General features: G+C 25.0%; 3 protein-coding genes across 10 annotated transcripts; 2 read left to right on the top strand and 1 right to left on the bottom strand.

The window, feature by feature from the left end:
* The first annotated feature begins 7 nt into the window (after window positions 1–7).
* On the top strand, window positions 8–5,702 carry LOC132930246 (cytochrome P450 315a1, mitochondrial). Of its 3 annotated transcripts, none has more exons than XM_060996004.1 (8): window positions 8–161; window positions 935–1,350; window positions 1,567–1,748; window positions 2,427–2,630; window positions 2,888–3,021; window positions 3,108–3,323; window positions 3,394–3,606; window positions 5,263–5,702. In XM_060996004.1, exons 2-8 carry the CDS (start codon window positions 980–982, stop codon window positions 5,365–5,367), a joined length of 1,425 nt encoding a protein of 474 aa, XP_060851987.1. In that variant the 5' UTR covers window positions 8–161; window positions 935–979; the 3' UTR covers window positions 5,368–5,702. The 3 variants fall into 3 exon arrangements, with proteins under 3 accessions (XP_060851987.1, XP_060851990.1, XP_060851988.1); XM_060996007.1 differs by lacking the exon at window positions 8–161 and adding an exon at window positions 224–389; XM_060996005.1 differs by lacking the exon at window positions 8–161 and adding an exon at window positions 224–393.
* A 4,914-nt stretch (window positions 5,703–10,616) lies between these two features.
* On the top strand, window positions 10,617–15,251 carry LOC132930247 (tetraspanin-9-like). Of its 4 annotated transcripts, none has more exons than XM_060996010.1 (7): window positions 10,621–11,253; window positions 11,320–11,419; window positions 11,510–11,698; window positions 11,776–11,946; window positions 12,268–12,498; window positions 14,412–14,556; window positions 14,898–15,245. In XM_060996010.1, the coding sequence occupies exons 2-6, from the start codon at window positions 11,357–11,359 to the stop codon at window positions 14,475–14,477; spliced, it is 720 nt and encodes a 239-aa protein (XP_060851993.1). In that variant the 5' UTR covers window positions 10,621–11,253; window positions 11,320–11,356; the 3' UTR covers window positions 14,478–14,556; window positions 14,898–15,245. The 4 variants fall into 4 exon arrangements, with proteins under 4 accessions (XP_060851994.1, XP_060851993.1, XP_060851992.1 ...); XM_060996009.1 differs by having other exon boundaries at window positions 10,622–11,172; window positions 14,412–14,560; window positions 14,898–15,240; XM_060996008.1 differs by having other exon boundaries at window positions 10,622–11,253; window positions 14,412–14,560; window positions 14,898–15,240.
* Window positions 15,252–18,015: 2,764 nt separating this feature from the next.
* Window positions 18,016–26,762, bottom strand: LOC132929706 (exportin-6). 3 transcript variants are annotated; one of them, XM_060995233.1, is made up of 18 exons: window positions 26,466–26,762; window positions 26,174–26,374; window positions 25,894–26,091; window positions 25,666–25,825; window positions 25,377–25,528; window positions 25,155–25,318; window positions 24,877–25,083; window positions 24,262–24,352; window positions 22,411–22,500; window positions 22,069–22,328; window positions 21,705–21,984; window positions 21,443–21,649; window positions 21,192–21,376; window positions 20,918–21,109; window positions 20,637–20,850; window positions 20,331–20,564; window positions 20,184–20,266; window positions 18,016–18,146 (listed from the first exon to the last, which is right to left on the bottom strand). In XM_060995233.1, exons 1-17 carry the CDS (start codon window positions 26,484–26,486, stop codon window positions 20,198–20,200), a joined length of 2,925 nt encoding a protein of 974 aa, XP_060851216.1. In that variant the 5' UTR covers window positions 26,487–26,762; the 3' UTR covers window positions 18,016–18,146; window positions 20,184–20,197. The 3 variants fall into 3 exon arrangements, with proteins under 3 accessions (XP_060851216.1, XP_060851215.1, XP_060851213.1); XM_060995232.1 differs by lacking the exon at window positions 18,016–18,146 and adding an exon at window positions 19,587–19,708; XM_060995230.1 differs by lacking the exon at window positions 18,016–18,146 and having other exon boundaries at window positions 19,731–20,266.

Genomic DNA, 26,762 nt, shown 5'->3' with positions numbered 1-26,762 from the left:
TATAGATAATATTATCTATTTCCGTGGTTTGTTCAATTTCAAATTTCAATAGAATTCTACACAGACAATTCACTCGTCACTCAGACTCAATACAGTCGTTCTTGTACTCGTCACTCGTGGTATATGTACTTATCTATGGGTTTTTGCCTCTCTAGTCTATGGTAAACTTAAATAAGAATGGATAATTATTCCTTAATTATTTTCTATTTTATTAATGTTCTATTGTAAATTAAAATATAGTGATACTATTAATATAATTATTATTAATAATAATAAATTAATTAAGATGAGTTGAGACTTTGAGAGTTCAAAATCTAAAAAGTAAAAATATAAATATTATAAAAAAAAAAAACTAAACATCATATTATGCCCTATCTTCAACAAAACCAGTAGGTAAATTAAAATATTTCAGTTTAGTAAATAAAGTAAAATTAAAGTAAATAAATTTACTAAATATTGCATTTACAACATTTTATTAATAATCATAGACATTTCAGTTACAGTCACGGATATAGATACTAGTATCTATATCCGTGGTTACAGTATATTTAATTTATGGACTTTGATAATTTCTAATCAGATCATTATTACTACATTTTAATAGATTGGTATCACATTTATTTACATTGTTTATAATCAATAATCATTGAATGTACCATACTATTTGTAATATTAAACTGTTTATTAGTCATTATTCATTACCTAATGAAAACACATTGTACTATTTCATTCTACATGATTATTTTTTATCCTCAACTCATTGCCTCTTACTTTAACATTTCATTATGTCTATTTTTTAATTAGGTGATTTAAATCATATGCTCTCATTAGTATCAATTAAAGATAAAAATTTTCAATACACTCACTTTTTGTTGTCTTGTTATGTTGATTTTTTTCCAACTAATTTAATTTAAAAATTGTTTTTATTTAATAGATTATAGCAGTATCATAGTCCACAACATTTAAAAGTATTTTTACAATGCCTAATTCATTAGTTTTAGTAAATTCTACTAAAACAAGATTTATGTCCACTTCAAATTTAAAAAATATAAGAACTATATCCAAAAAAGAAATACCTATTGTTAAGGGTTTACCAGTAGTTGGTACAATGTTTTCAATTTTGGCTGCTGGCGGTGGTCGTAAATTACATGAATATATTGATAAACGTCATCAACAATATGGTTCAGTATTTAGAGAAAAACTTGGTCCTGTTGATGCGATTTGGATTAGCAACCCATTGGATATGAAATTATTATTTGCACAAGAAGGAAAATTTCCCAAACATATTTTACCTGAAGCATGGTTACTTTACAATGACACATATGGCCAACAACGTGGACTCTATTTCATGTAAATTATATAATATTAATAATTTCTTATTACAAATTATAGGTATAATCATTAATTATTATAAAATTAATAAATATTAAATAATCCTCAACTTCATCATTATTAAATTACTATAATTTTATATACAGATATTACATATAAATAAAAATATTATTTTTAACATTTCTAATCTTTATCCTTTTATTCATTTTAATATTATAATTTATTTGTTTTTAGGGATGGAAAAGAATGGTGGAAATATAGACAAATATTTAATAAAATTATGTTAAAAGATTTGAATGTGAATTTTATCAAATCTTATAAAATTGTAATTAATGATTTATTAAATGAATGGGAATTGAGTGATGGACAAGTGCTTCCAAATCTTATAGGAGATTTATACAAACTTTCAATATCGTGTAAGCTTTTTAATGTTTAACTTTAAATTAATAAATAATAAATATTAAATTGTTGTCTTCATTAGGTGAATATAACAATATAACAATTAAAAGAACATTGATATCTAATCATTTTATATATTTCAGAATGAATTCTAAAACTTAAGTTGTGTCATTTTACTGATAGAAATTTGATATAATTGGGGTTCCTTGTAAAGTATACAATATTTAAATAACAACACATTACATAACTATACTCTATCCAGCAAGAGAACGCGCCTCAAACCGACCAAAATCACGGGGGGATGCGCAGAATTGGCGCGTTTTCTCGCTGGACAGACTATAGTTACCTCTTTGTATTATTAATGTATGTACCTTTTTAATTACATTGGGTTGAATACTATTTCTCGCTCTTTGTGTATTTAATATTTATTATTCATAGATTAGAATAATAATATACATTATTAAACAAACAATATTTGAATAAAATAAGTTATTATTTTTTTTTTTTTTTGAGAAAAATGTTTTCTGTATTTGTTACTCAGATATAAAAGATCTGTTATATATTATGTTATTATCCAAACTATAGTTTTATAAAGTACATTATATTTTTATTAGTTAATTATTTAAATCATAATCTATTTTTAATAGTTTATAATATATACAAATTATTAAATAATTTAGTTGAATGGTTTACAGTTATGGTGGCACATTTGGTTGGAGGATTTTATGATAATTATAAAAATGACATATCAAATGATGTAAATTGTTTAGCACAATGTGTACAAAAAGTATTTCAGTGTACTGCCAAATTTACAGTTATCCCTGCTAAAATTTCTAAATTATTAAAACTGAAAATTTGGGATGATTTTGTACTTGCTGTTGATAATTCTATTGAAAGTGGTAAGATTTTATTAACTTTTAACTAAACGTTTTTTATATTGTAACTTACTTTAAACAGACTACATAAGGATCTGTATGTGATATATAAAACTTAAAATCTAAAGAAATTTATAATGAAGAATTTCTACAAATATTTAATTATATTAATTGCGCTGATGACAGTATTATAAAAAAAAACTACTACAACTAAAAAAATATTAGTTTATCACTTTCAAGACAGTCAGTACTAACTACTAATATATATATTTTGTTTGTAGCAAATAATTTGGTGTCAAAATTAATGAGTTTTGATAGTGATGGTTTATTAAATTCTATATTAAATGTTCATGATATACCTATTGATATGATTAAGAGGCTAATAATTGATTTTATAATCGCAGCTGGTGATACTGTAAGAATTTAAAAAAATATATTTATATTTTTTTAATAAACTGTTTAATTATTATTAATGTATGATTATATGTTTGTATTTTAAAGACTGCTTATTCGACTCAATGGTCTTTATATACTCTAGGGCTTCACAAGAGTATACAAAATAATTTAAGACATAGCTTATTAGAAACAGATTTCTTGGAATGTGATTATTTAAATAATATTTTAAAAGAAGTTTTAAGAATGTATCCATTGGCACCTTTTATTGCAAGAATTTCTCCAAATGATATTTATTTAACAGATCACATAATACCTGCAAATGTATGTTTATATAAAAATTCTTTTATTTTATAAATTTAAATAACTATTTTAATTTTACTACTGGTTATAGAGTTTAGTTGTTATGTCAATGTTCACAAGTGGTAGAAATGGAAAATATTTCAATAACCCCGATGAATTTAGACCAGATCGCTGGAATCGTCTAAAAAGTAATAAATATAATGGTGTAAATGAGCCATTTGCAACCCTTCCTTACGGATTTGGTGCAAGATCGTGCATTGGACAAAAAATGGCACATATTCAGATGTGTTTGACACTAGCAGAGGTATAACAAAACTGAAAACTATATAAGCTAACAAAACATTTTAAAAAGATGCCCATCTAGTCTTAACAAAAATTCAACAGCAAATTTGTGTTCAGGCTATTGAGAATAATATTAATTTTACAAAATTAACAATCATATAAGTTGTAAATTAAATAACAAAAATAAGATATAATAAAATTAATTCAAATTACGTAAACAATTAACATTATAATTAGTTGACCAGATAATATACCTAAATTTAAAATTATAATATGAGATAGAAATTGGTCAACGGAATAACCCGTAACCTTTACTGGTGGGCGAAATAATCCCTTAAACCTAGTGCAACTAAGAACATAAATGTTGAGTCGTTCTACCAAATAGGTTGCATCAATAGTTTCTTCAATTAGTCCATTAATAAAACTACTACTGGAGATATGGGGTTTGGATAACGGTTTAATACTAAAAAAATCATGGATATGACTTGTTCTTTGCATATTTCAAGTTAATAAGTATTAATACTTTATCCCGAGAAAAATTATAATTGTTTCGTAACATTTATTATCCAATTAAGAGGATGCCATACCCACATGTGTTGTCTCTGTCTTACTAACGTACATCATAACAAATTTTCGTTCAGCAGAATACATTTTTTAATGTTAGCTTTAATATTTGAGTAAATTTACCTATTATCAAATTTAAAGGTAAGAATATTATCTAGACAATGGCATACATATGCTTTTATTGATATTATTTTAAAGTGAGTTATAGCTATGTAAAATATTACAACTTTAAAATGTTCATAATTCACTTTAAAATGATAATATCAATAAAATCATATGTCATTATCTAGATAATATTCTTACCTTTATATTTGATAATAGGTAAATTTACTCTAGTATTAAAGCTAACATCACAAAATATATTCTGATGAACGAAAATTTGTTATGATGTACGTTAGTAAGACAGAGACAACACATGCGGGTATGGCGTCCTCTTAATATTATAATTAATTTACATATTATCAACTTTAAAGGAAATAATATTATCTAGGGCATCTCATAGGTTTTTATTGATATTTAATTTTTAAATGAGATAGTTAATATTAACACTAAAATTAAAATGTCAATAAAAGCCTATGAGATGCCCTAAATAATATTATTTCCTTAAAATTTGATAATATGTAAATTTACTTTAATATTAAGCTAACAGCATAAAATAGATTTCACTGAACGCATATTTGTTATGTTTTACGTTCATAAGACGAAGACATACATGCAGGTGTGATGTACTTTTAACAATCTTTACTACATGATGCATTATCTGTGATTATAGGTTTTTGTTTATGTTTATAATTTCAAATTTTACAGTATGAGATAACTATAAAATATTATTTATTAATATATTTTTTATTAGAATAACCTTAGGCAGTATGAAAATTAAGAATTACACATATTTTGATAAGATAGTTCAACTTTTTTATTATTTGTGTGGTGAAAATGTGAAATAAATATGTAACATAGTTATACAATGTATATTAAATATTATATACGATAAAAATGAAAATAATCTCTACCTATATTCAAAATATTTAAAACACGTTACAAAATATTCTTATTTTTATTTATTATAGATTCATTTTAATCTATATAATAATCTGTGTATTTTTCAATGTAGTGCATCAAAAGATATAAGATGCAGACAATGAAACCAGCGAAAATTGCATTAGATTTAATTACAGTTCCAGATAATCACATAAATATAAAAATACAAAAGATATAATTTTTAAATTTACTTACTAATATTGGCTTATACAAATATAATATCTAATATCTTCAATCGGTACCTATCTGTTAAAATGTATAATATTAAGTATTAACTATTAAGTATACCTACTGGTAATTTGTACATACCAAGTGATAACTTTATATGATTACAACTTATTTTTAGTTACATTTCATTATTTAATTTTACTTTAAAATATATACTGTCAACTGGTTAGTATACATATATTTAAATTTATCTTTAATTATTGATTTTAAAATAATGTTATATTTTAGAATTTTATTTTAATGTGTGATGATAAATAAAATTATTAAAGATCTTGCTTATTTTTCTTGATTGTTGGGCTTCAGCTGCTCATTTGGATTCTTTTTCAATTCAATTTTAATCTGCAAAATATATCCATTTTTTTGTTATTACTATGTATCGCGGGAACTTTTTTCCGTATAATGACTTTACATTTATAAATAACAACATCTATTTTTAATCCCTACCATATTTTGGTAAGCTCAGTGTCCGTAAACGCTTTTATGAGAAGGGGCAAAAAAAAGGTATAAACTCAATCTTTCTAGATTCCTACTTGTAGTTTTAAATTTTGTTTATAAAATATATTTTTGCTCCGTGTTCTGAAGCCTCTTTAAGTAAATCCCAATTCCAATCTTCTCAAACGGTTAAGATTTCAATAGTTATTCATCGCCGCGACCACTCCCTATCAGAAAAAAAAGTTTTATACACGATCATTAATGTCCTATTATACATTTCCAATTTTACGTTACACAGTCAAAAAGACTTAAAAATTATTCTTATTCTTATGTTTATATTTTATTGATGGTTTTATAATGAACTTCCTTTCCATTATAACCCACTTTTATAAAATCTAATATAGCCACTCACACAATTCCTGGAAATCCACCTCAACGTTTGAAAAAAAAAACGGTGTATTAATTTATTATACGTATCTATTATAATGTAATTTAATTAACAAGAATATTCAGCCATCTAACTTAAATAAATATTTTTACCATCTAAATTTTTCTAAAAATTAGAGTTACAAATTGGCTATTTTGAATATTTTGGAAAAATTTTTTATCAATTTTAAAGTTTTTATTTTCGGTATTAAAAATAAAAAATGTAGCGCAAGTGTCTGAATTATATTTAAAAGAATTTTTTTTTAAATATTGATTAGAACAAAAGTTATTTAATTATTTAATTTGACAGATTTTCGTGGGACACCCTGCATAAATATTTTTGTTTTGGAGGCACTGCGATGATTACTTGTTTTAAAAAAAATAAAAATAAATGTAACAAATGTGTTTTAAAATGTGGAAATATCAATGCTAGGGTAATTTCTATTTTCCTTGATTAGAAAACAGGTACCTGTCGGGTCAAATTCTAAAAAAATAGACTAATATTTTCATTATTTTTTAACTAAGCGCCAGTGCTAGTAAAATTGTAGAAAAAACTATAAATATCATATTCCGATACCTATCCATTTTAGACGACCAATATTATATAAAGATAAAGCACCGAGCATCGTATGATTATTTCCAGTATAGGTATAATATGCATTTGTTAGCATTTTATAATTATTAATTTTATTAAGTTATTTTAAAGACATCTTTTTTTTTACGTTTATATATTTATGGGTTAACAAGCATTTATTTTGCAAATTAAAATTACATTATTTACTGTCACTAACAGAATTTTTTTTTTAATGTTTAGTTTAAATATTCTAAGTCGTTTAAATCGAAGTTCAAATAAATAGATTTTGAGTTAATAATTTTTATAATACATGTTATGAATAAAAGATAACAGTTCACTTACTTAATTTACATAATTTTTTCATTTCTTTCTAAATATTCTCTTAAAATATATAGTATATTGGATACAAAGCTTAAAAATGCAGAAACTATGTATAAGTAAGTATAAGTATTAATAAGTGGGCTCTACCTATACTATCAATATATTTATTACGTAGGTACTGAGAAATTCTTGATGTCTCCTTTCGTTTATATTAGAAGTTTTATTTTATCAAAAATCACGTAAGGTAAAATAATAAATACCTAATACATTTATCTTAGTGATTTGGCTAGTAAGAAAAAATATAGTGACATTATATTATTCACCAATACCAATGTAAAATGTTATAGGTCATTCCATTGCTTGGTTTGGCAGGGATACTATTTTAAGTCTTAAGGTCGTTATATTATGTGATGTTTACATATATAATAACTTAGGTGATCATACATTATTAATACCTTTACCGACCACAAGGCTGCGCGAAGGTCACAATGTCACTAACCTTATTTTCCGAATGTATTATTACAATAAATAAATTAAATTAAGTATAAAAACTTTTATAAAAATTTATAGAAAATGCAAATCACAAAAAATATAGACTAAAAACCAAAAAGACACCCTAAATTTTTTTAAATCTTTATGCTCATTTTATTTTAAAATTTAAAATTTAAATTTTTCATATTATTATTATTTACTAATAAAATAGTAAAATTTATATATTTGACTATTTTTTAAATTAAGTTAATATTTATATTAAATTAAAAAAAAAAAATTGTATGTTCATATCATTATAAACAATTAATTTTAACGTAAATAAATGAAATTATTGTAGACTTATAGGAGAGTTTGCATGTACCTACTTAACTTTTAGATTGTATTGAAGTAGACCCAGGAGAGTACCATAAGAAGAGTTAAGAGTTTACAAGTCTAAGGTCATTAAAATCGGAAGAGCTTACAAATTACAATCGCCCATATTATTAGTAACTATGTATAAATATTAAAAATAAATCATAATATATGATAATATTACACATTTATCTAGTAGCTATAGCCTTATAGCCCTCCCGGAAGTAATGGTCATAAATCTCTGGGCTCTAACCAAAATTGTAATAGGAGTCTAGGAATGTAGTAATTATAGATACACAATATCATTGTAGATTAAAATACAACTCCTGGGATGCAAATATGTGTTTTCTAATGAATACTGGGATATTGGTAAATATTAATTTTCATTTTTTATGATTGAACCATTGATTAAATATACTATTATATTTAATCAATGAATAATGATTGAAATATAATTTAGATTTTGATATAACAAATTTAATTTCAAGATAAGGTAATTGACTATATTATGCTTGAAACTATTTCTATTTTACATATTCATATAGTGTAAACGATTGTATATATTTCTTATTCGATATCTGCAGCTATTGTATAACCTGGTAATAAGATAGTAATAGACTTTTTATGTGCAATATAGTGTACGTAAATTTGTATTGCAATTTTATTTGGTTACAATAAGAGTCTATAATATATGCGCTTCTTTACATCGTAATTCAGACTGATTGAATTCGAGGATTGTAACAGATTATTCTATTCATTCTGGTAGGTACCTATATATTCTTCGTTTCTGTCATCACTCATCACTAAAGACCGGATTTAATTACACTAAAAATATGCTAAAATTGCAATGTAAATAATACAATAAAATCATATAATTGCTTCAAAAAATGTACAAATTGCATTATAAAATGTATTCTTGAAATATTACAAAATGTATAATTATTATTTATTTTCTTATGATAGACATTTACAAATTATAAAATAAAAAAGTTCTTGGAGGTATTCAATAATTAAAATATATTATTTATTTATAATTCTTTATATTTGTTGAAATGGAGCTTTTAAGAAGGCTTTTTTTCCTAAAATAAATAAATAAAATGTTCAAAATTGTGAACATTTATAAATTAATACCATAGTTAATTAATTTATTAATGTCTGGATATAATTTACAATTTTTTTCTAATACTCTGTTAACTGCATGCGGCAAACACAGGATATGAATTAATTTTGGATAAAATGTTTTTAATGTTTTCGCTACTTTCACCATATAAGTACCAGAATCGCTTATAAAAAGTAATACTCTGTTCAATACCGGGAAATATTTTTAAAGAAGAATTTACAAATTGACATAGTTTCATTGGTACCCACTAGTTCTTTACATAAAATTAAATATGATTTTCCCGGGTTTCCATCTAATTTACTAATTTATAAATTAGCAATACTCAAACCTAAATAATAACATTTACATACATTTTTCTGTAATTGTTTACGTAAATTAATTATAAAAATATATAAAAATATTTTATAAATAAATAATAATAAATTATAACCCATAGAAGTCCATATCGCCACGTATATCTATACATATATTACACCTTTATACTTCTTAGATCATATTATAATCTAAACAATAATGAAAATCCATAATAATGTTATTATTTTATATTATAAAATTAGTTAAGAAATATATTGATTTGTACATTTAATTACGTAAAATATACAAAATTGCAAAAACATTAAAAATTGCAATAAATTGCAACATAAAATTAAATAGAAAGACTGTAGTTAATACAAATCGTGTACATATTTGATCAGATTCGAATTATTTGATGATACAAATAAGTTGCAATATCAATTAAATCCGGTCTTTACTCATCACCTATTATTTCCACGAATTATTTTATGTTATGTATAAACTGTAACAAGTGTCGATATGGCAAATTACTGGCAATGTATAAGGACCATTCGATGACTCGATGTAAGGTATATGTAACTACGTATTTTGTTTATAGAGGTAAAGTTTATGAGGTGCTAAAATTTTATAACTTATAGAGATCCATTATTTTTATATTGCAAATTTTTTTTAAAAACCAAGCTATGTGGTTATTATATGTAAAAAAGCTGCTAGGTTATCATTAATTTATACTTCACTATTTTTGCATTGTTAATCACTTCTTTTTTTTTTATGCGTACCTCATGTATTCTTATTTATCCACTGCATATAATTAAACTTATATGTTGTGGGTTTGCAATGTTTGCTTGAAGGGGTGATGGAATTAAATAAAAATCCTTTGTGAACTTCGAACGCATTTATAATATAATGTAGCAAAGTGGAAATTTACATTTTTTTTCATTTCGTATTTAGACCTAGGTATACTCATTTCTATTTTCGTATACTGTACACGAGGACTATTTTTCAATTGTGTTTATCATCAACATTCAGTATTCACTGATTACTATAATGCCTTGTTATTGGTTTTTAAATCTGCTTTCCCATTTATCACTAAATTATGACAAAATATTTAAATTAATATACATAATATAAGCATTATCGACTATATATTATACATCTGTATGCGTGGTTTTATAATACCTATCGAAAATCAATAATGAACATTACATCTCAAATATGATGTTATATAATATTTTGAACATGTTATAACTTATTTTAAGATATTCAATTCTTTTAGAGCACTTACTGAATAAGAAAACAATTTCAAGTGTTGACCTTTTTTAACATAACAAAATTATTCAACTTAATATTATTGACTTGCTTTTTTTTCTTTTTAACGTAGATATTTATGTTACATACGTGTGTATGGTTACTATCACCTAGACAACTACTGTTAAAAAAGAATAATAAATGATTAATACAGCCTATAGGCTTATATAATATGTTATACATATATTAACACATCAAAAATGTGTCAATCACCTTATAACTATAGCTACACGTTGATGTACACTTTATATTCTTCTTCCCTCGAATTTATTTTTGTCTGTATATTATTCGAATCGTGTCGTTTGAACTAGGCATACTCGTATTATTAAATTTAGTAACAAACCATACCTACATAAATAATATATAATTATAAATGATTTTTTTACATTCTTTTAAAAATTATAAATGATTTAAAGGTTTTATATACATTATTAAAGGTAATTTAAATTATTCATATAGAACTACACATTATTTTTTATATGGTAGTTCACACATAGACACACTAAGTTGAAAGTATTGTATGTATTTTCTTACAGACATAATATATTATGTAAATGTAAAATGTTTATGTAAATCAATTTCAGAAACACATAAGTATACACAATTTGTGAAGATAATATAATGGAATCTGGAAGTATTAATGTGGTAAAATATTTGTTATACATCTTTAATGTGATATATGGGGTAAATAAATATTTTAAATACCATCACTAAATCTATGTAGATATATTTCCTAATATTTACAACATTTAAAATACCTATTTATATTTTTAGATTACAGGAGTGGCTTTAATAGTTATTGGCATCATTGTTATTGTAGATTTGGGACGTTTTTCAAATTATTTGAATGCTTCAATTATAGCACCACCAATATTGTTTATTATATTAGGTATATGTATTATAATATCGAGTATATTTGGATTTTATTGTATTAACAAACAAAATTTCAATTTATCAATAATGGTAGGCATATAAAGAATCATCATAATAGTTATATTTATTAAAAATAAATAATAATTAAATGTTATATTTGTTTATAGTTTACATTAATTTTACTAGCGGTTTTAGTAATTGAAGTGTTATTATCTATTATGTCTTCTGTTTCCAAAGAAAATTTTAATAATGATCTGAGATTTTCTCTAAAAACGTCCATGGGAAAATATTCGTTTGATGAAACTCATCGGCAGTCGTGGTCTACGGTTCAACGAAAAGTATGTTAATACATTTTAAATATAGTAATGTTTCACACTTTAAGGTTTGATGCGAATCTTAAACGAAAATTAAAATTTTTATTCAAAACTAAAACGAAATTCAATATTTAGTTAATTTATATAATTTATGTATTATTTTCATTTCTTTTACATACTTAACCACATTTTATCAGATTAATTTAATATCAAGTAATATATCAAAATAAATAATAAATTGAATTAAACTAGGTACGATAAATATAAAGGTAAACTATTAAATTGAACTGAATAGGTAGTAAATTACAAAAATGTGTAATTTCAGTTTCTTATAATTTAATATAGCTAGAATGTTGTGGAGTTGATACACCTAGAGATTGGTCTATTATATTTCCGGAAAATCTAGTTCCTGTTTCATGTTGTCAAAATTTACCAGTTGAATTAGGTGCACTGTGCAGAAATTTATTTGACGAAAGAATAATTTATCAAAGAGGATGTTATAATGGATTAAACAATCGAGTGAAATCTAGATTAACCATTATAATGTATATTGCCTTGGCATTTGGTCTTTTCCAGGTAATTTAAATGTTTTTAATGCTATAATTTATAAAAAATACTACAATTTATATTCGATTATGAATTTATCACCATTATAATTTACTTGTACTATAAAAACCCAAGATAAAATAATTTTGTATTTTTCAACTATTTATTGGATCATTATTACTTATATGAGTATAAAAATTAAAATTCACAGTACTTTTAAAAATACTTAGGAAAATTAAAAATAATTGTTGACGTAGTTTATATTATTTGACTTTGTCCATTTATAAAGAAATTTTAATTTTTAATTTTACTTAACTTTAAAATTTAAAACAAGATTCTTCATAGGTTACCTACTTCATTAAAACTAAAAAGATTGGCAAGTGGGTTACCCACTCTGCTGTTCATTTGGTGTCAAGCTACTATGGGTGTAGTAAATTTGAATAATGTAGTAATTACTAATTTCTTGGATAATGCAGTATTTAATTATTATAAAAATATGCATTTATACCATTATATTATAAGAATGTATACAACTCGAGATTTAGTTGTATCTTTCCATAAATACCGTAAAACAGCAAAAACTGATTCAATACCAAAAAAAAAAAAATTATGCTATCTTGACATCTTATAATTGACCGTCAGCTTACTTGGTTACCACTAAACCCGACTACTCAACGCTCGACTCCGACTCCTTTGTCTAATGCTTACATCAAACCAATTAAAACTTCTTGTTAAACTCCTTTCTCTATGGCTCTACAAACAACTATCAAAACCTATTATGTGGGACCTACGGTATTCAGCTCTTGCCAAGAGGTGCCAACTTTTTTAATATTACTCGTATTCAAAGGTTTCAAACTAAAGTACTAACTCCGTTTAATTTTTAAAGCCCCCTTCAATATTACTATAGCCACACCTACCGACCTCAAAATAATAACTGAAATAGCCAAACTTCGCTGTACAAATGTTTCAGCAGTGTCTTGACTTGCACGTTTAATTAATTAATATTCATGCCGTAGTTTTTTCAATGAAAGGTAGAAAATCTTTACAGTCCATAATTTATGACACTTTTTTTTTTATTGTATAATCTATTGTACTTATTGTTTCTGTGCGTAATAGATTGTACAAATAAAAACTTAAAAAAATATCGAACATTTCTATTGTCTATAAATAATTCGAAAAATCAAAATATTTTGAAAAGTATATCATACATAGAAAATGATAATTCAGATATTTTGTGGAAATTTCAAGCTTTTGTGGTTATTTTATTTATTTATTTTGAGTCGTAATAAAGTAAAGAAATCAATTTAGTCAAAATCTGGTTTAGCGTGAAAATTCCGGTTTTTCTAAGACGTTTTTAACTATTAGCATAACTATTTTAATAAATTAAATGAAATGTATACTGTATAGAGAATATAAATATACATTATAATAAATATAAATGCACTGTATATCTATAATTTTTTTACTAAGTTTCTAATGCTTATAACGATTGAATAAATCTATAAACGAGATTTAATAGAATATGTTATTATTTTCATATTTTATAATATGCAATTGTGTATATACAATATACTATTTAACTATTACAAATTACAATATATAGTACCGCAACATAATTATTGTTTATACTTTATAGTCTTATAGGTAGGGGCGTAATTAAGGGGGGTTAGGAACTTAGGAAGATAGATCCCCCAAAGCTTAATTTTACTAATATTTTGCAATACCTATTTACAATTTAGTAGTAATCCAAGTGATCCAACTATAATATTATAGATAAATTAAGTATTTTTTAGTACAGTTTAAGGTTTTTTTTTTTTTTGGAAACGATATAAAGTTTTCAGTTTTCTACTTAAAAAAATTCAACCCTCCCCCCTCCGCTACAGGATAAATTCTTAATAATTACACCACTACCTATACATTCTTAAGAATTTGATATATTTTAGGTGGTTGGCATTGTATTAGCTTGCTTTTATACGTATCTATTGAAAAATGGCCAAGGAAGCAAGTAAGATAATTATAGTTTATTTTAAATGAGAAGTTGTAAAATTGCTGTACATATACTCATCATACGACTTGTATATAAAACAAGTAGGTAGGTGCCATATAAAATATTTTTGTATGAAGTATGAATTTAATGTATAAAAATGTATATTTTTTTAAGTATCCATCTACATTATATTTATAATATTATTATAATAATTATATTATTAATAAGTAGTTATATATTAATAATATTATCATCTTATTATTTAGTTCTAATAGATATAGTTATAGACTATAGTTTTAAATATATCATACAGTTTTTATAGTTTATCATATTTTACCATCCAACAAGCTTAAAAATTAAATTAAATTACATTATTTTTTATGTCTATACCTATATTTAATTTTATTATACATATATATTAAATTAATGTTGTATGTTTTAGAAATTCACATAGTATTATTCAAAGCAGATGACAGCAGGATGACGTAGGATTTGATACAAATTATTTAAATAAATCCTACAACCAAAATACGTATTCACGAGACACGTTAAGCCGTAAAGATCAATTAAACAATTTATTAGATGCATTAAGAAAACAAAGAAAAAAAATGAAATTTTAAGGGTGTTCATGTATTATTCGTTTTTTATAATACTTTTAATTGTATATAATATTATCTTATACCTTTGTACTGTTTATTTAGACTTCGTTTCTTCTCGTGAGATTAAAATTATTATTTTTTTTTCGTTAAATGCATAATTTATTTTAATTTTATATATTATAAATCTATAATAAAAGGTTTTTATGAAGCCACAAGTGAAATACCTATTTGATAAAATCAAAATAGGTTTAATATTATTGTTCACAGTGCAGAAATGCATTTATATAGGTACTAAATTTATATATTATATACAATATACTTATAAAATGTGAAGATAAGTCTTTATTAAAATTTACTTCTTTTGAAATCAAAATATTAGGTATGTTTCATACACTAAACATAATATACAAAATGGGCCATAGTGATATTATGTTTCCGTTTTTTTAGAAAGTAAATACTTACAGAAAAAACGGGAACAAATAGTATCTTAATTTGTTTAATGTTCAAGTATTATTATTTATATAAAAATATTAATATTAATAAATAATAATTATTATTATATTACCAACATGGTAATCTATGGTGTTATATATAGCTATTAGCTGCTGGTATGCTGGCGGATAGACTATGCACATTCATCTGTAGAACACGGTCTGGTAACTACCAGAATAATGTTACGACTGTTACGATATGTCACATATCATATGTGTCAGCAAATACATTTGATGAAATCTAAATTAAAGGAAAAAAGACTAAATTCATCAGTAGCGTAACTACCCTCGTTAGTGACCTGAGGCAAAATATATTTTTCGTCCTACCTAATATAAATTCGATTCTTTAATCTTTGTCATTAAAACTTTGCCGTGGCCAATTTAATAACCCAATCACACTTATATAATTATATCACATTAAATATTTTGTTTTAAATTAAATAAAAATAAATTTACAAAACCAATATTAATTTATTTGTTATTTTGCACCCCGAAGCAACTGCCTCTGTTGCTCCTAATTTCATTACAGATCAGCTACGCACAGCGCTTGGGGCTCTAAAACCAACCCCCAACAGATACTGAATGTAGAATCATCCTCCTGCCCTCCAATCACCATCACATATCGTTGACTTATAATCAAATTTGTCATGAAATGTGCATCCCAATAAATCTCTCCAATAATTGATATATTTAATTCGGTTAACACCAAATGGAGATTCGTTCGCAGATTACTTTCAGTTATGTTACAGTAATTCTCACGCATGTTTACTAACTCCAAAAACAACTGTTTTATCATTGATTATTGAATAGACTATTCTATAATAAATGATTTTATGTTATATTCTTCTATGCACTTACTCAAACTGCTCCAAACTTCCTGTGTTATACCACAAACGATTTACATTCAATGCTTCCAAATATTATCAATAGATTATTTTGGCAAATTATCGCTGACAATTTTAAATCAAGCATTCTGGTCTTCGCAAATGATTCGATCACGCAATCAAGGACTCCGTATACAGTCTGATTCGAACTTATCTTCATTAGTCCCTTCTTTCACGGTTGTATGCTGGGCTATTTTAGAAGCTCTTGTCTGTATTAGTTTTTTTCCTCTCGGAAATTTTCTTATATTACCTCAGATTCTCAGGCCAGTCTCTTAGCAATTGCCAATAACTACTTCCTTTCTAAGTGATTTCCTATTATCCTAAGAATCCGTGCTTCTCTGTTGTATCTCAAATCAGGTCTTTCACCATCTTCTTCTTGCAGGCTCCCGGGAATTTACGTATCAATGGCAATGAGCATGGTGACCTTTTATTTGATTCGACCACCAAATTACTCTCACTCGGGTCCTCAGTTGTGCCTTTATATCGAAATAGTCCCCATATACGATATACCACCGATTTATCCAAACACTGGAAACTGGAATGGTATAATCACCCGGAATCCTATTCATCTGGTTATAAATCAATATCTAAAACATCCCTACCCGATCATGTTTCCAATCACTAAAAATTAATCACACTGTTATAGTCAAATATACCAGGTTACGTACTGGGCACAACCTCTTATCACACCATTTATTTTATTTAGGACTCAACGATAGGTCGATAGCACGTATGGCATCATCGGCCTCATTGTAGCAGGGTTTAATACGATTTTTAACATCTACTACTGTGTATGCCGCGACAGCTCTTGCGACTTTAGTAGTTTTCTGTTACAACTCGCGGTGTGTTGAGGACAAGGCGGATAATATTATAATAAATTACAATATTACATGCACTACTAAATAAAATTAAGTATTATATTTTTTCTATATTCACCTTTGGGCTTTGTTTATCGTTTTGAACGGTTTATAATAAACTTTATATTTTTAACTTTTTGAACGTTCCTAAAATGGCTAAAATTATCTATGACCTTGAACTAATACATTGTTTAAATACAACACAATCGTGTTTGTGACACTTGATATATTTTTCTTCTATGCTAGCTGTGATAACAATCTAAGAAAAGTTGTAATATTATATTGTTATGCTATATTTGCATCTTTGTAATAAACACGCGCAAGTATCAATATTGCATACCCGAAGCGCCGTATTACATTTTTAATAATAATTACTCGCTTGTCATTTTATATATTGTAATAAATTGAACACAGGCACAATGCACGTTGGTCAATGAATCGCACCAAACTAAAAATAATTGTCTAACGATTTTTGTCATCCATTATGTACAAGTTGATATCAGTAAATTAATTAAATCTCGACTTCAATCAGTTAAATAGTGCAATAGTCAATAATATACGTTAAATACCTGACTAAAAATTGAATAGTACGAAAAAAAATCATTAAAATATGCCCTAACTCATGATGTATGCAAAAATATAACAAATAAGATTTGGTATTTGAAATATAAATAAGTCAAAACAAATTTTAACCGAATTCATTTTATTATACCGTGTAGCAAAAAAAAAAACATGCAAATGCATTAAATTCACAGCCTTGCTTATGATGTAACAATCCGGTATAAAGACGTCGCATTCTTCAGTTGTTCCACCCAAAGCAAAACGACTAACAGAACTCGACGTAGAAAGCTACAACTTACCTGTAACAGGTAATTACTAATTATAAACGTTGATCTCTATGGTAAATATCCTATCATACGAAAAATTGTTAGGCGCGTGCTTTGTTGTGGCACATATAGTTCCAAATGTTTCATGATGTGCACTGGAAGTGTAGAATTTATCACATATACTGCGTATACAATCGTTGAAAATAAAATGAAAATATAACATTTTAAAATCATTGTTGAATGTACAGTATGTGGTATAACTGTATAAGTATTATGTATTTTATATATAATGTAAATATTACATTGATTATCACCTGATACCAATAAATGTATATTTGTTAACTATTAAAAACATATTTTTAAATAATATTTAAATTATGTTACAATTAATTCATACATGATAATATTGTGACAATATAATTTCAAATTACAATGTAACGCGTATGAATAAACTATATTTTTAGTTTCTTTTTTTTGTTTATAGATGATATTTTTGACATATCTACTTTACATATATTAACTTAAATACTTATTTCTAATGAAAATTAATAAATGTTTTTTTTTTATCCGTGTTACTAAAATAGGTAACACACAAATTATTAAAAAAAAATTGTATTTATGAGCTGAATTTTTCGGAGTTGACCAGGAAAAAAATCGATAAACAACTTCTTTTGGATGTAACTCAAATTAAAGTCTTTTTAAGTGTAAATTTACGCAATAAAGTTTAATATATTTTAATTATTTGCTTCTCAGTCAACCATAAAATTGGTAAAGAAAAATTAATTTTTATAAAGCCTACGTGTTGAGTGTGAATATTAAATGAGTAGATTTGACCAAGTATAAAATACTTTTCTTAAACTTGTCCAATCATAATAACTGTTCTATTTCCGGTGACCATTAGCTACCCTTTATAAACTAATTTTTTTTATTACAACGTATCCTTGTACAAGTTCCTCTTTAAAATACAAATTTTATAAAATCCTTACCTAGTTGGCATTAAGAAATTAATTAAATGATACCAAACTATTTCTATTATGATTGAGTAGCAATTTCTACATGTCCCATTACTAAGTATTAAATACTTTAGCAGCTACAGTTACCTTCCATGTAGCAAACATAGTTTTGTTTCTCAATAAATTATTTAAAACTATCTCAGTTTGAATTTAGTTTATCAATTATTTTTGGTAAGAATCTTTAAAGAACTATTATCGAATAATTTAAGCACAATATCATGTTTATTGACCGAAATTAAATCACTAAGTATTCTATTTATCGATTTGAAAATAAACTGTTACCTAATGCAGGTATTGTAAAGCATTAGTTATTAACAAATTGATGTAATTCAATAGTTGTTTTAATTAGATTAGGATGATGTTGAAATATAAGTTTAATTATATGACTATGTAAATTAAAGTACCATCCTGATCAGCTGATTTTTGGTGGAAATATTTGATCTTGACAAAACTCAAATACTAAAATAATAAATATTATAATATATTTTTGTCATTATATATATTAAAATGGTTTAATACTGCCAAATACTAAACGAATAATCCTTAGTTAAAAGATATGTATCCAAAACGAATGGTTATACGCTAAAAAAATTAAATATATTAATTAATTAATAAACAATTATTATTAACAAGTGTTACAAGATTTATATAATTCATATTCTCGTATTTATAATAATAATAATAATAATAATAATAAAAAAATCATAAGACATCTAATCTATTAAGTCCTGTTCCATTAACCTTACACAGTAAACTACACCGTTCTTTACACAGTAAGAGTATAAATTATAATTAAAGATGACTTTTTTTTTTTTTTTTTATGATTAAAATACTTTATACAATATTTATTACAAAATTAAAAACATAACTTTTTGAATCATTTACATAATATTATATGTTAGAAACAATTTATTTTTAATAATTAATTAAATATTTATAAAAAATAATCATAATTTTACTATCAATACTTAATTGTTACAATAACCTTAAGACTAAAAATCAATTTTTACTCAAGGGAGAAGTACATGGACAAAGTAAAAAAAATCAGTCATTTTACCTTTTTGAGTTCGTTCAAATTTGTTTTGAACATCTTATGTCATTTGTTAGCTGAGCGAGATTAATCATAAATGTCGGAAGTTCCTGCAATTACAAAATTAAAACATAAGATACATTTTTAAACCTATATTAATATGATAATAACTACTTTGACTGGTTGCATGCGTTTTTGCCTCAAAAATTGACGCTGATCGTTACGTATATTATCTGTTTGTTTCAAATAATCAGGTAAAAATTTAGAAAAGAAGTATTCAAAGTCAACACTAGCCATATTGTAAATAGCTATTGAAATCTCGTCTGATAGTATTGTGTGGCTTTTATTAACCATAACATTCAATAATACAGTCATGTATTTGCTAAGAAAATAATGTTTGAAATATTCCTAAAGAAAAATAATATTAAGTAATTATAATTCTCTTTTAATATAAATTACTTATTCTAATTAAATTAATACCTTTGCATATAAATTCCATTGCATGTGTAGTTCTTCAATGGCTTTAAGATTTTGTGAAAAAATACTTATATCGTTTGTCATAAATGAGTATCCTATTACTTCCAATATTGTAGTGAACTGTTCAGAATTGTCAATGTTATTATCATTAGTAGGATGCAGCACAGAGAGAGATGGAGAAGCAGGAAAAAAATATCTCCATTTAAACATCAAAACACTAAAAAAACAAACAAAAAAATGTCTGTGAGTCTTAATAATATTATCTAAAATAAAAATAATTTTACCAATAGAGCAAATTATAAAGTGCAGAAACTGTTGGTGGATAGCAGTTAGAAGCTACCAAAGGAATTAATTTCTCTAATGCTAATTTTATTACTACAGATGTAAACTCTTTATTTGATTTAGAAGAATGTTTAACAATTAATGATAGTACTTCAAGCATTTTAATTGTCAACATTGTACTAGCCGACCATATCCTATATAAAATAAAAAAAAAATAAAAAACAAAATAATTAGCTTATTTTTATTAATGTACTTAATTTTAAAATTGATACTTACATATCCAAGTCAACAAATGTTTGCATAAGAATTTGTACAAATTGAGGTGACATAGTATCATGCAACAATTCATACATTTCTGACAAAAATGTAATCACTCGTTCACATTTTTCCATTTGTGGATTCAATGAGGACTCTGATTGCATATCATTTTTCAAGTGAGTAACCGCTTCAACCAAACATGGCTATAAAATTTTGATAAAAAAAATAAAGGTTTATTAAAGTTAAAGAATTATGACTAATATAGTTACTTCAACAGCGCGATAAATAATTCTTCTAGTAGAAATTTTGTAAGGTCCACTGCTGACAAGAACATCAGTTAACATTTTTAAATCATTTAATCCAGATGGTGCTAATGACTTTAAATAATTCATAAGAACCAATACTTTGATTTCTTCTTCTTGACTGGGACAAGTCAAAAGAAATTTTAATGATGTTACTCTTACAGACAGACGAGTCTAAAAGTATAAAAGTCATAAACACAAGTACATAAATATTTTGTACAAATTTTACCTTTTTATTTAAATGATTAAGTGTAATAGAACCATCTAAAAATGGTGATAATAATTGTTCTAGTAATGATGTGTACCCTCTAATATGAACAAGCATAGGTTCAGTAACTGTTGGTAATAGAACTCCACAAGCATCATGAATCTGAGTGGGTTGACTCGTATCCTGTAAAGATGTAACCAAAACGGAAAAAAGTTTTTCTCGATTCTGTTCCATACAAAATTGTTTGTTGTTGTTTAATAAATGCATCCATCTTGATAAAGCCGTGAGTATTTCACTCTGACTAATGTAAAAAAAATAACAATAATATAAGTTTCTTCTTGTTACTTAGTATTTTTTTAGTAAAATAAAAATTTAAATATTTTACATTTGAATCAGAGTTTTTGTGGTTGATTGTGATACAGGTAATTGGTAAAGTGGAGTAGTAGCGACCCCTTGAATTGCAATGTCATTGAGCATTTTAGTAATTGCAATTTTCATAGAATCTTCGTAATATCCACTCAGGCTTGTTAAAGTCCTAGTAGATGGAACTAAAAACATGCACTTGGAATCTTTAAAGTTTTCCAATAACATGGGTGAGTTTAGTATAGTTATATAATCATTTATGTAGACTTTCCAATTATCGACCTAGAACCATTATTATTAATTCAATGAAATAAACATTGTAAATAAATTAGAAAATTTAATACAATCCTTATATTTTATTTACCACAGGCACAGCAATAACTGGATAAAGATGTGCTACATTTGATATGATTTCAATGTTTTTATTCAAAAATATTTGGCATTCGGTTTGTCCCTGTAAAAATTTAAATAAATAAAACAATGAAAAATCCTATTCAATAGTAGAGAATTTTTTTTTTTTTAAATTGTAAATGATATGCAATGTTATTATATTAATAGATAAATATTAAATTAAAATATTTGTATAATTTTATTTTCATATTAAATTTTATAATCTAATTGACAGAAATTCTAAGCTAGCTAAGTCTTTAATAGTACCTTAAGCGTACAGATGAATTCGAAAGCAAATACCACAATAATTAATGATTAGTAATTATATTGTATGCAATTTTAATAAACCATATTCATTCAGACATTTAAAGATAAATTAATTGTATGCATGAATACTTCTGTATAACACTATAACATTTACTGTTATTACCAAATTAATTTTGATTAAAATGTCATAATAATAAAAATCAGTTTTAAAATAAAAAAATAATTTGATAATCTAATAATTTTTATACTATACTAGTATAATATTAACACGTTGACTGCCACATGACCGCCGGCGGTCATCTGTAATCCTCAAATTTTATGCATTTGTGACCGCCGGCAACCATAAATGCATTTGGTTTTATATTATTAATTTCTCTATGGCGCTACAATAATGCACTAAAATAAGGACCGTGGCGTAGCGGGAATTATTACAATTTTTTTTTTATATAATACGTTTTTTTCAATTTTTTTCAAATATTTGGGTATACAAATTTAGAATACTTTGAAAAATATTCTTGGCATAAAACAAATACCAATTGAATGACCGCCGGCAGCCATGTGGCAGTCAACGTGTTAAATGGTTATTGTACATTATGATTTTGTACTTAAAATATAAATATATATTTTACTATTACTTTATTTTATTTAGTTTGATAAATAAAATTGTATATTTAAGAGGATGTCAAATCCACATGTATTTTCTTTATCTTACAACAGTATAACATTACTCAATTTAATTTCTGCATAGCCAATTTTGTGTTGTTTACTATAATATTAAATTAAATTGACCAATAAACCTAAATGTAAGATTATAAGAATATTATTTAGGACAACTCTTTCAAGCTATTTCAATATTTCAATTTAAAAGTGAGTCATACTATATAAAATATTACAATTTTAAATTTCTTATAACTCAATGCAAAATTAAAAGATTAATAAAAGCCTTTGATATGCCTTAGATAATTTTCTTACCTTTAAGTTTGACTTATAGGTCAATTCATTTTTATATTAAAGCAAATAACTCAAAATTGGATATGATAAATACAGATTTGTAATGTTCTACGTTTGTAAACAGTCATAGTTTTCCCAGAGGATAAAAAGGAGACAATGTCCTTCCTTAAAATATCCATGTAGTTTTAATTATTTTAACAATAAAGTATTGTTGGATTATATTTTACAACTTAAAATATAGCAAAATAATTAATTAATTTAATTTAAGTAGTATTAATAAAATAAAAGGCCTATTGAGAATTGGTTAATTATGAGGAGTAGTAAGTCATCTGCTAGATTTAGAAAGGAAAAATGTATAAAACAATATACAATATTATAATATTATATAAAATTATAAACACAATGAAGGAGTATTGGGGCCTGACATATTTATGCATATACGTTTAGAACTTATAGAAAAGTACCAAGTTAATTTCATAATCGTTACTTTTTGTAAGACTGAGACAACATATCGGGATTGGTGTCCACTTTATGGTCAAACATAAGAAATAGACTCGCAAACAATGTGAGAATGTTAGTAAATTACAATATCAATATTAATACATACATCATCATCATATGTTTCATCATTTATACTGCCAAAAGTATTAATTTTTTGTGTCACTCTTTCAACAAGATCTAAAAATAAATGCCGATACCTAGAATATATAAATGTATTAATTATTAATAAAGTACTTACTAAAAATATAATTAAATCAAGTCAGTATATTTAGGACTAGATTGGCTGAGCGAGTTACCAAGTAAAACTTGATTGGCCGTTTATGAGTATTTGGTCGTAATTTTTTTTTTTTTATATAATAATGGGAAATTAGTATAAAGATTAGTAGAGAATATAATTGAATCAAATTATTAAACCTTACAGTAGCTGTAGCTGTAATCAAACGTTAGAAATCTTTACTCAGTAGATGAACACCTACCTTGCCAATCCAGTGTTGAATATATTATTAAATTAATTAAAAATAACTATTGTTTTTCATCTAATATAAAATTCATGAAGAATTGTAGAAGTTTCCATTACTAAACAAGTCATTAATTTAATTTTTATATTAAGTTTAAAATTTTAAATGTATTAAATTGATATAATTCTAAATTATTAATAGATATTAAAATTTAATTTAATTTAATTTAAATGTTTTAAATAATTATTAAATTTTATAATTACTTTTCAATACATTCAGGACGATCAGATAATGCTTCAAAAATACTACTCCATATATCCAAACATTGATAATAACAATCTAAAACATCTTGCCGGAATGTAAATTGTAACAGTAATTCTAAGAATTCACCATTATTAAAATGATTATCAAGGTAATTCCAATATTTTCTAATGACTACAGAAAGAATTTCAATTATTATAATCATGTAACTGAAAAAATATAAAGTTTATTAGACAAATGTTTATTAAAAGTTGAGTAATATATTATATAATATACTTACGCCTCGCTTACAAAACCAATTTCAGGAACAGAAATTATATTTTCAACTAAACGGAATGTATAAAGACATAACTCTGACAAAATGAAATATCTATCTTCTGTCTGAGTATATGATTTACTAAGAACTTCATTAAATATAGTCAAAGTGTTAATAGATGTAGCATTCTAGACAATAAAATTAATGATTTAATATTATTAATTTATTAAATTATACAAAATATACCTCTTTTTTTCCTAAGGGCATCAAGACATGTAATAAATCTGGAGTTAAATGCTTTTCAAATGGAAGCCATGTAAACATATCAGAAAATACTTTTGTAACTGCTTCGTATATTTCATCAGAATTTGAAGTTTTATGGGCATTTTTTAAAATGTCTATAAATAATTTATTTTTAATAATTAACTATTTGTAATAAGTACTAACTGTTATAATTGTTATTAAATAAATAATACTAAATTTTTCCAGTATAACAGTAACATTTCTTTAGTAATATAACTATAATATATTTTACCTGAAAGTATTTCAAACAATTTAGGAATGTGCTTCAAAAAATTTACTTTTAATTCATGTTTTCTTTTGCCTAAAAGATCTTCTTTGGGGCTAATAAATTCTTCAGATGACAAAAGCAAAAATGATAAGCCCAAAAGAACTTGATCAGGATTTACAAGCAACTATATGAAATACAAATATATTAATAACTTATTTATTTGTTTTTGAATTTTAATAATAGAACTCTTACTTGTGCAATATGATCAATAAAATTTGGATACCGTAAAGGCCAATCATTACGAGCTATATCAACTAATAATTTAATCATTTTACTGATCATATATTTTGGATATTCATTGTGTTTCATTACAATATGGTTAAAAATTGCTTCCCTTAATGTTTCTTGGGATTTGAAAGTCATTTTTTCCCATTTTTTATTAATAATCATCTATTTATCAAACATTTACATAAAGTATAAATTAATACTTTTGCACCCATGGTTAGTTAAAAAAAAAAACTAAATATCTTACCTCCATTATGTTCAGACTAAACATTAACAAATATTGGTTTTTACTGTTCTCCAGGTTGTAGCAACACTGTACCCAACATTTGTCTCGCTCACCAAACTTGTCGAATTCTTCTTGCATACATAACTTTACGGCGTTACTGGAATTAGCATCATAGAACTCTGTCAACATCATCTCGTAGTTTTTCATTTCGTGTTCGTATACCTAAACAACATGAGATAATAATCGTCAATCATAATAATATGTACACTCACTCCTGATATGTCACATGTAGAACATAATGACATATACTTACGACCACGTCTTGACCGTTCATAATGATGGTTATTATTAATGGTGACAGTTCAAACTTCCAAAAAATCAGGAAAAAAATTTGTTTGGCCAACGATTTCCGTGCATTTGACGATCGCCCGGTGGCGTCAAAATATATTATTATTGACGAGGATGCGAAGTTTAATACAGTACATCATTTACAATTTACATGATCTCAAGTCTTTGGAAACCATACCGTTATTTAATAAATCATTAAGCAATAAGTGGTAAGCAGAAAGCACAATGTAACATTGTATTTTTAATTTTCTAACAAAATTAA

The sequence above is a fragment of the Rhopalosiphum padi genome, chromosome 4 (assembly GCF_020882245.1).
Source record: "Rhopalosiphum padi isolate XX-2018 chromosome 4, ASM2088224v1, whole genome shotgun sequence".
Classification (NCBI taxonomy): domain Eukaryota; kingdom Metazoa; phylum Arthropoda; class Insecta; order Hemiptera; family Aphididae; genus Rhopalosiphum; species Rhopalosiphum padi.
The sequence above is the reverse complement of the archived record's forward strand: the minus strand, read 5'-3'. Positions and strand labels throughout refer to the sequence as shown.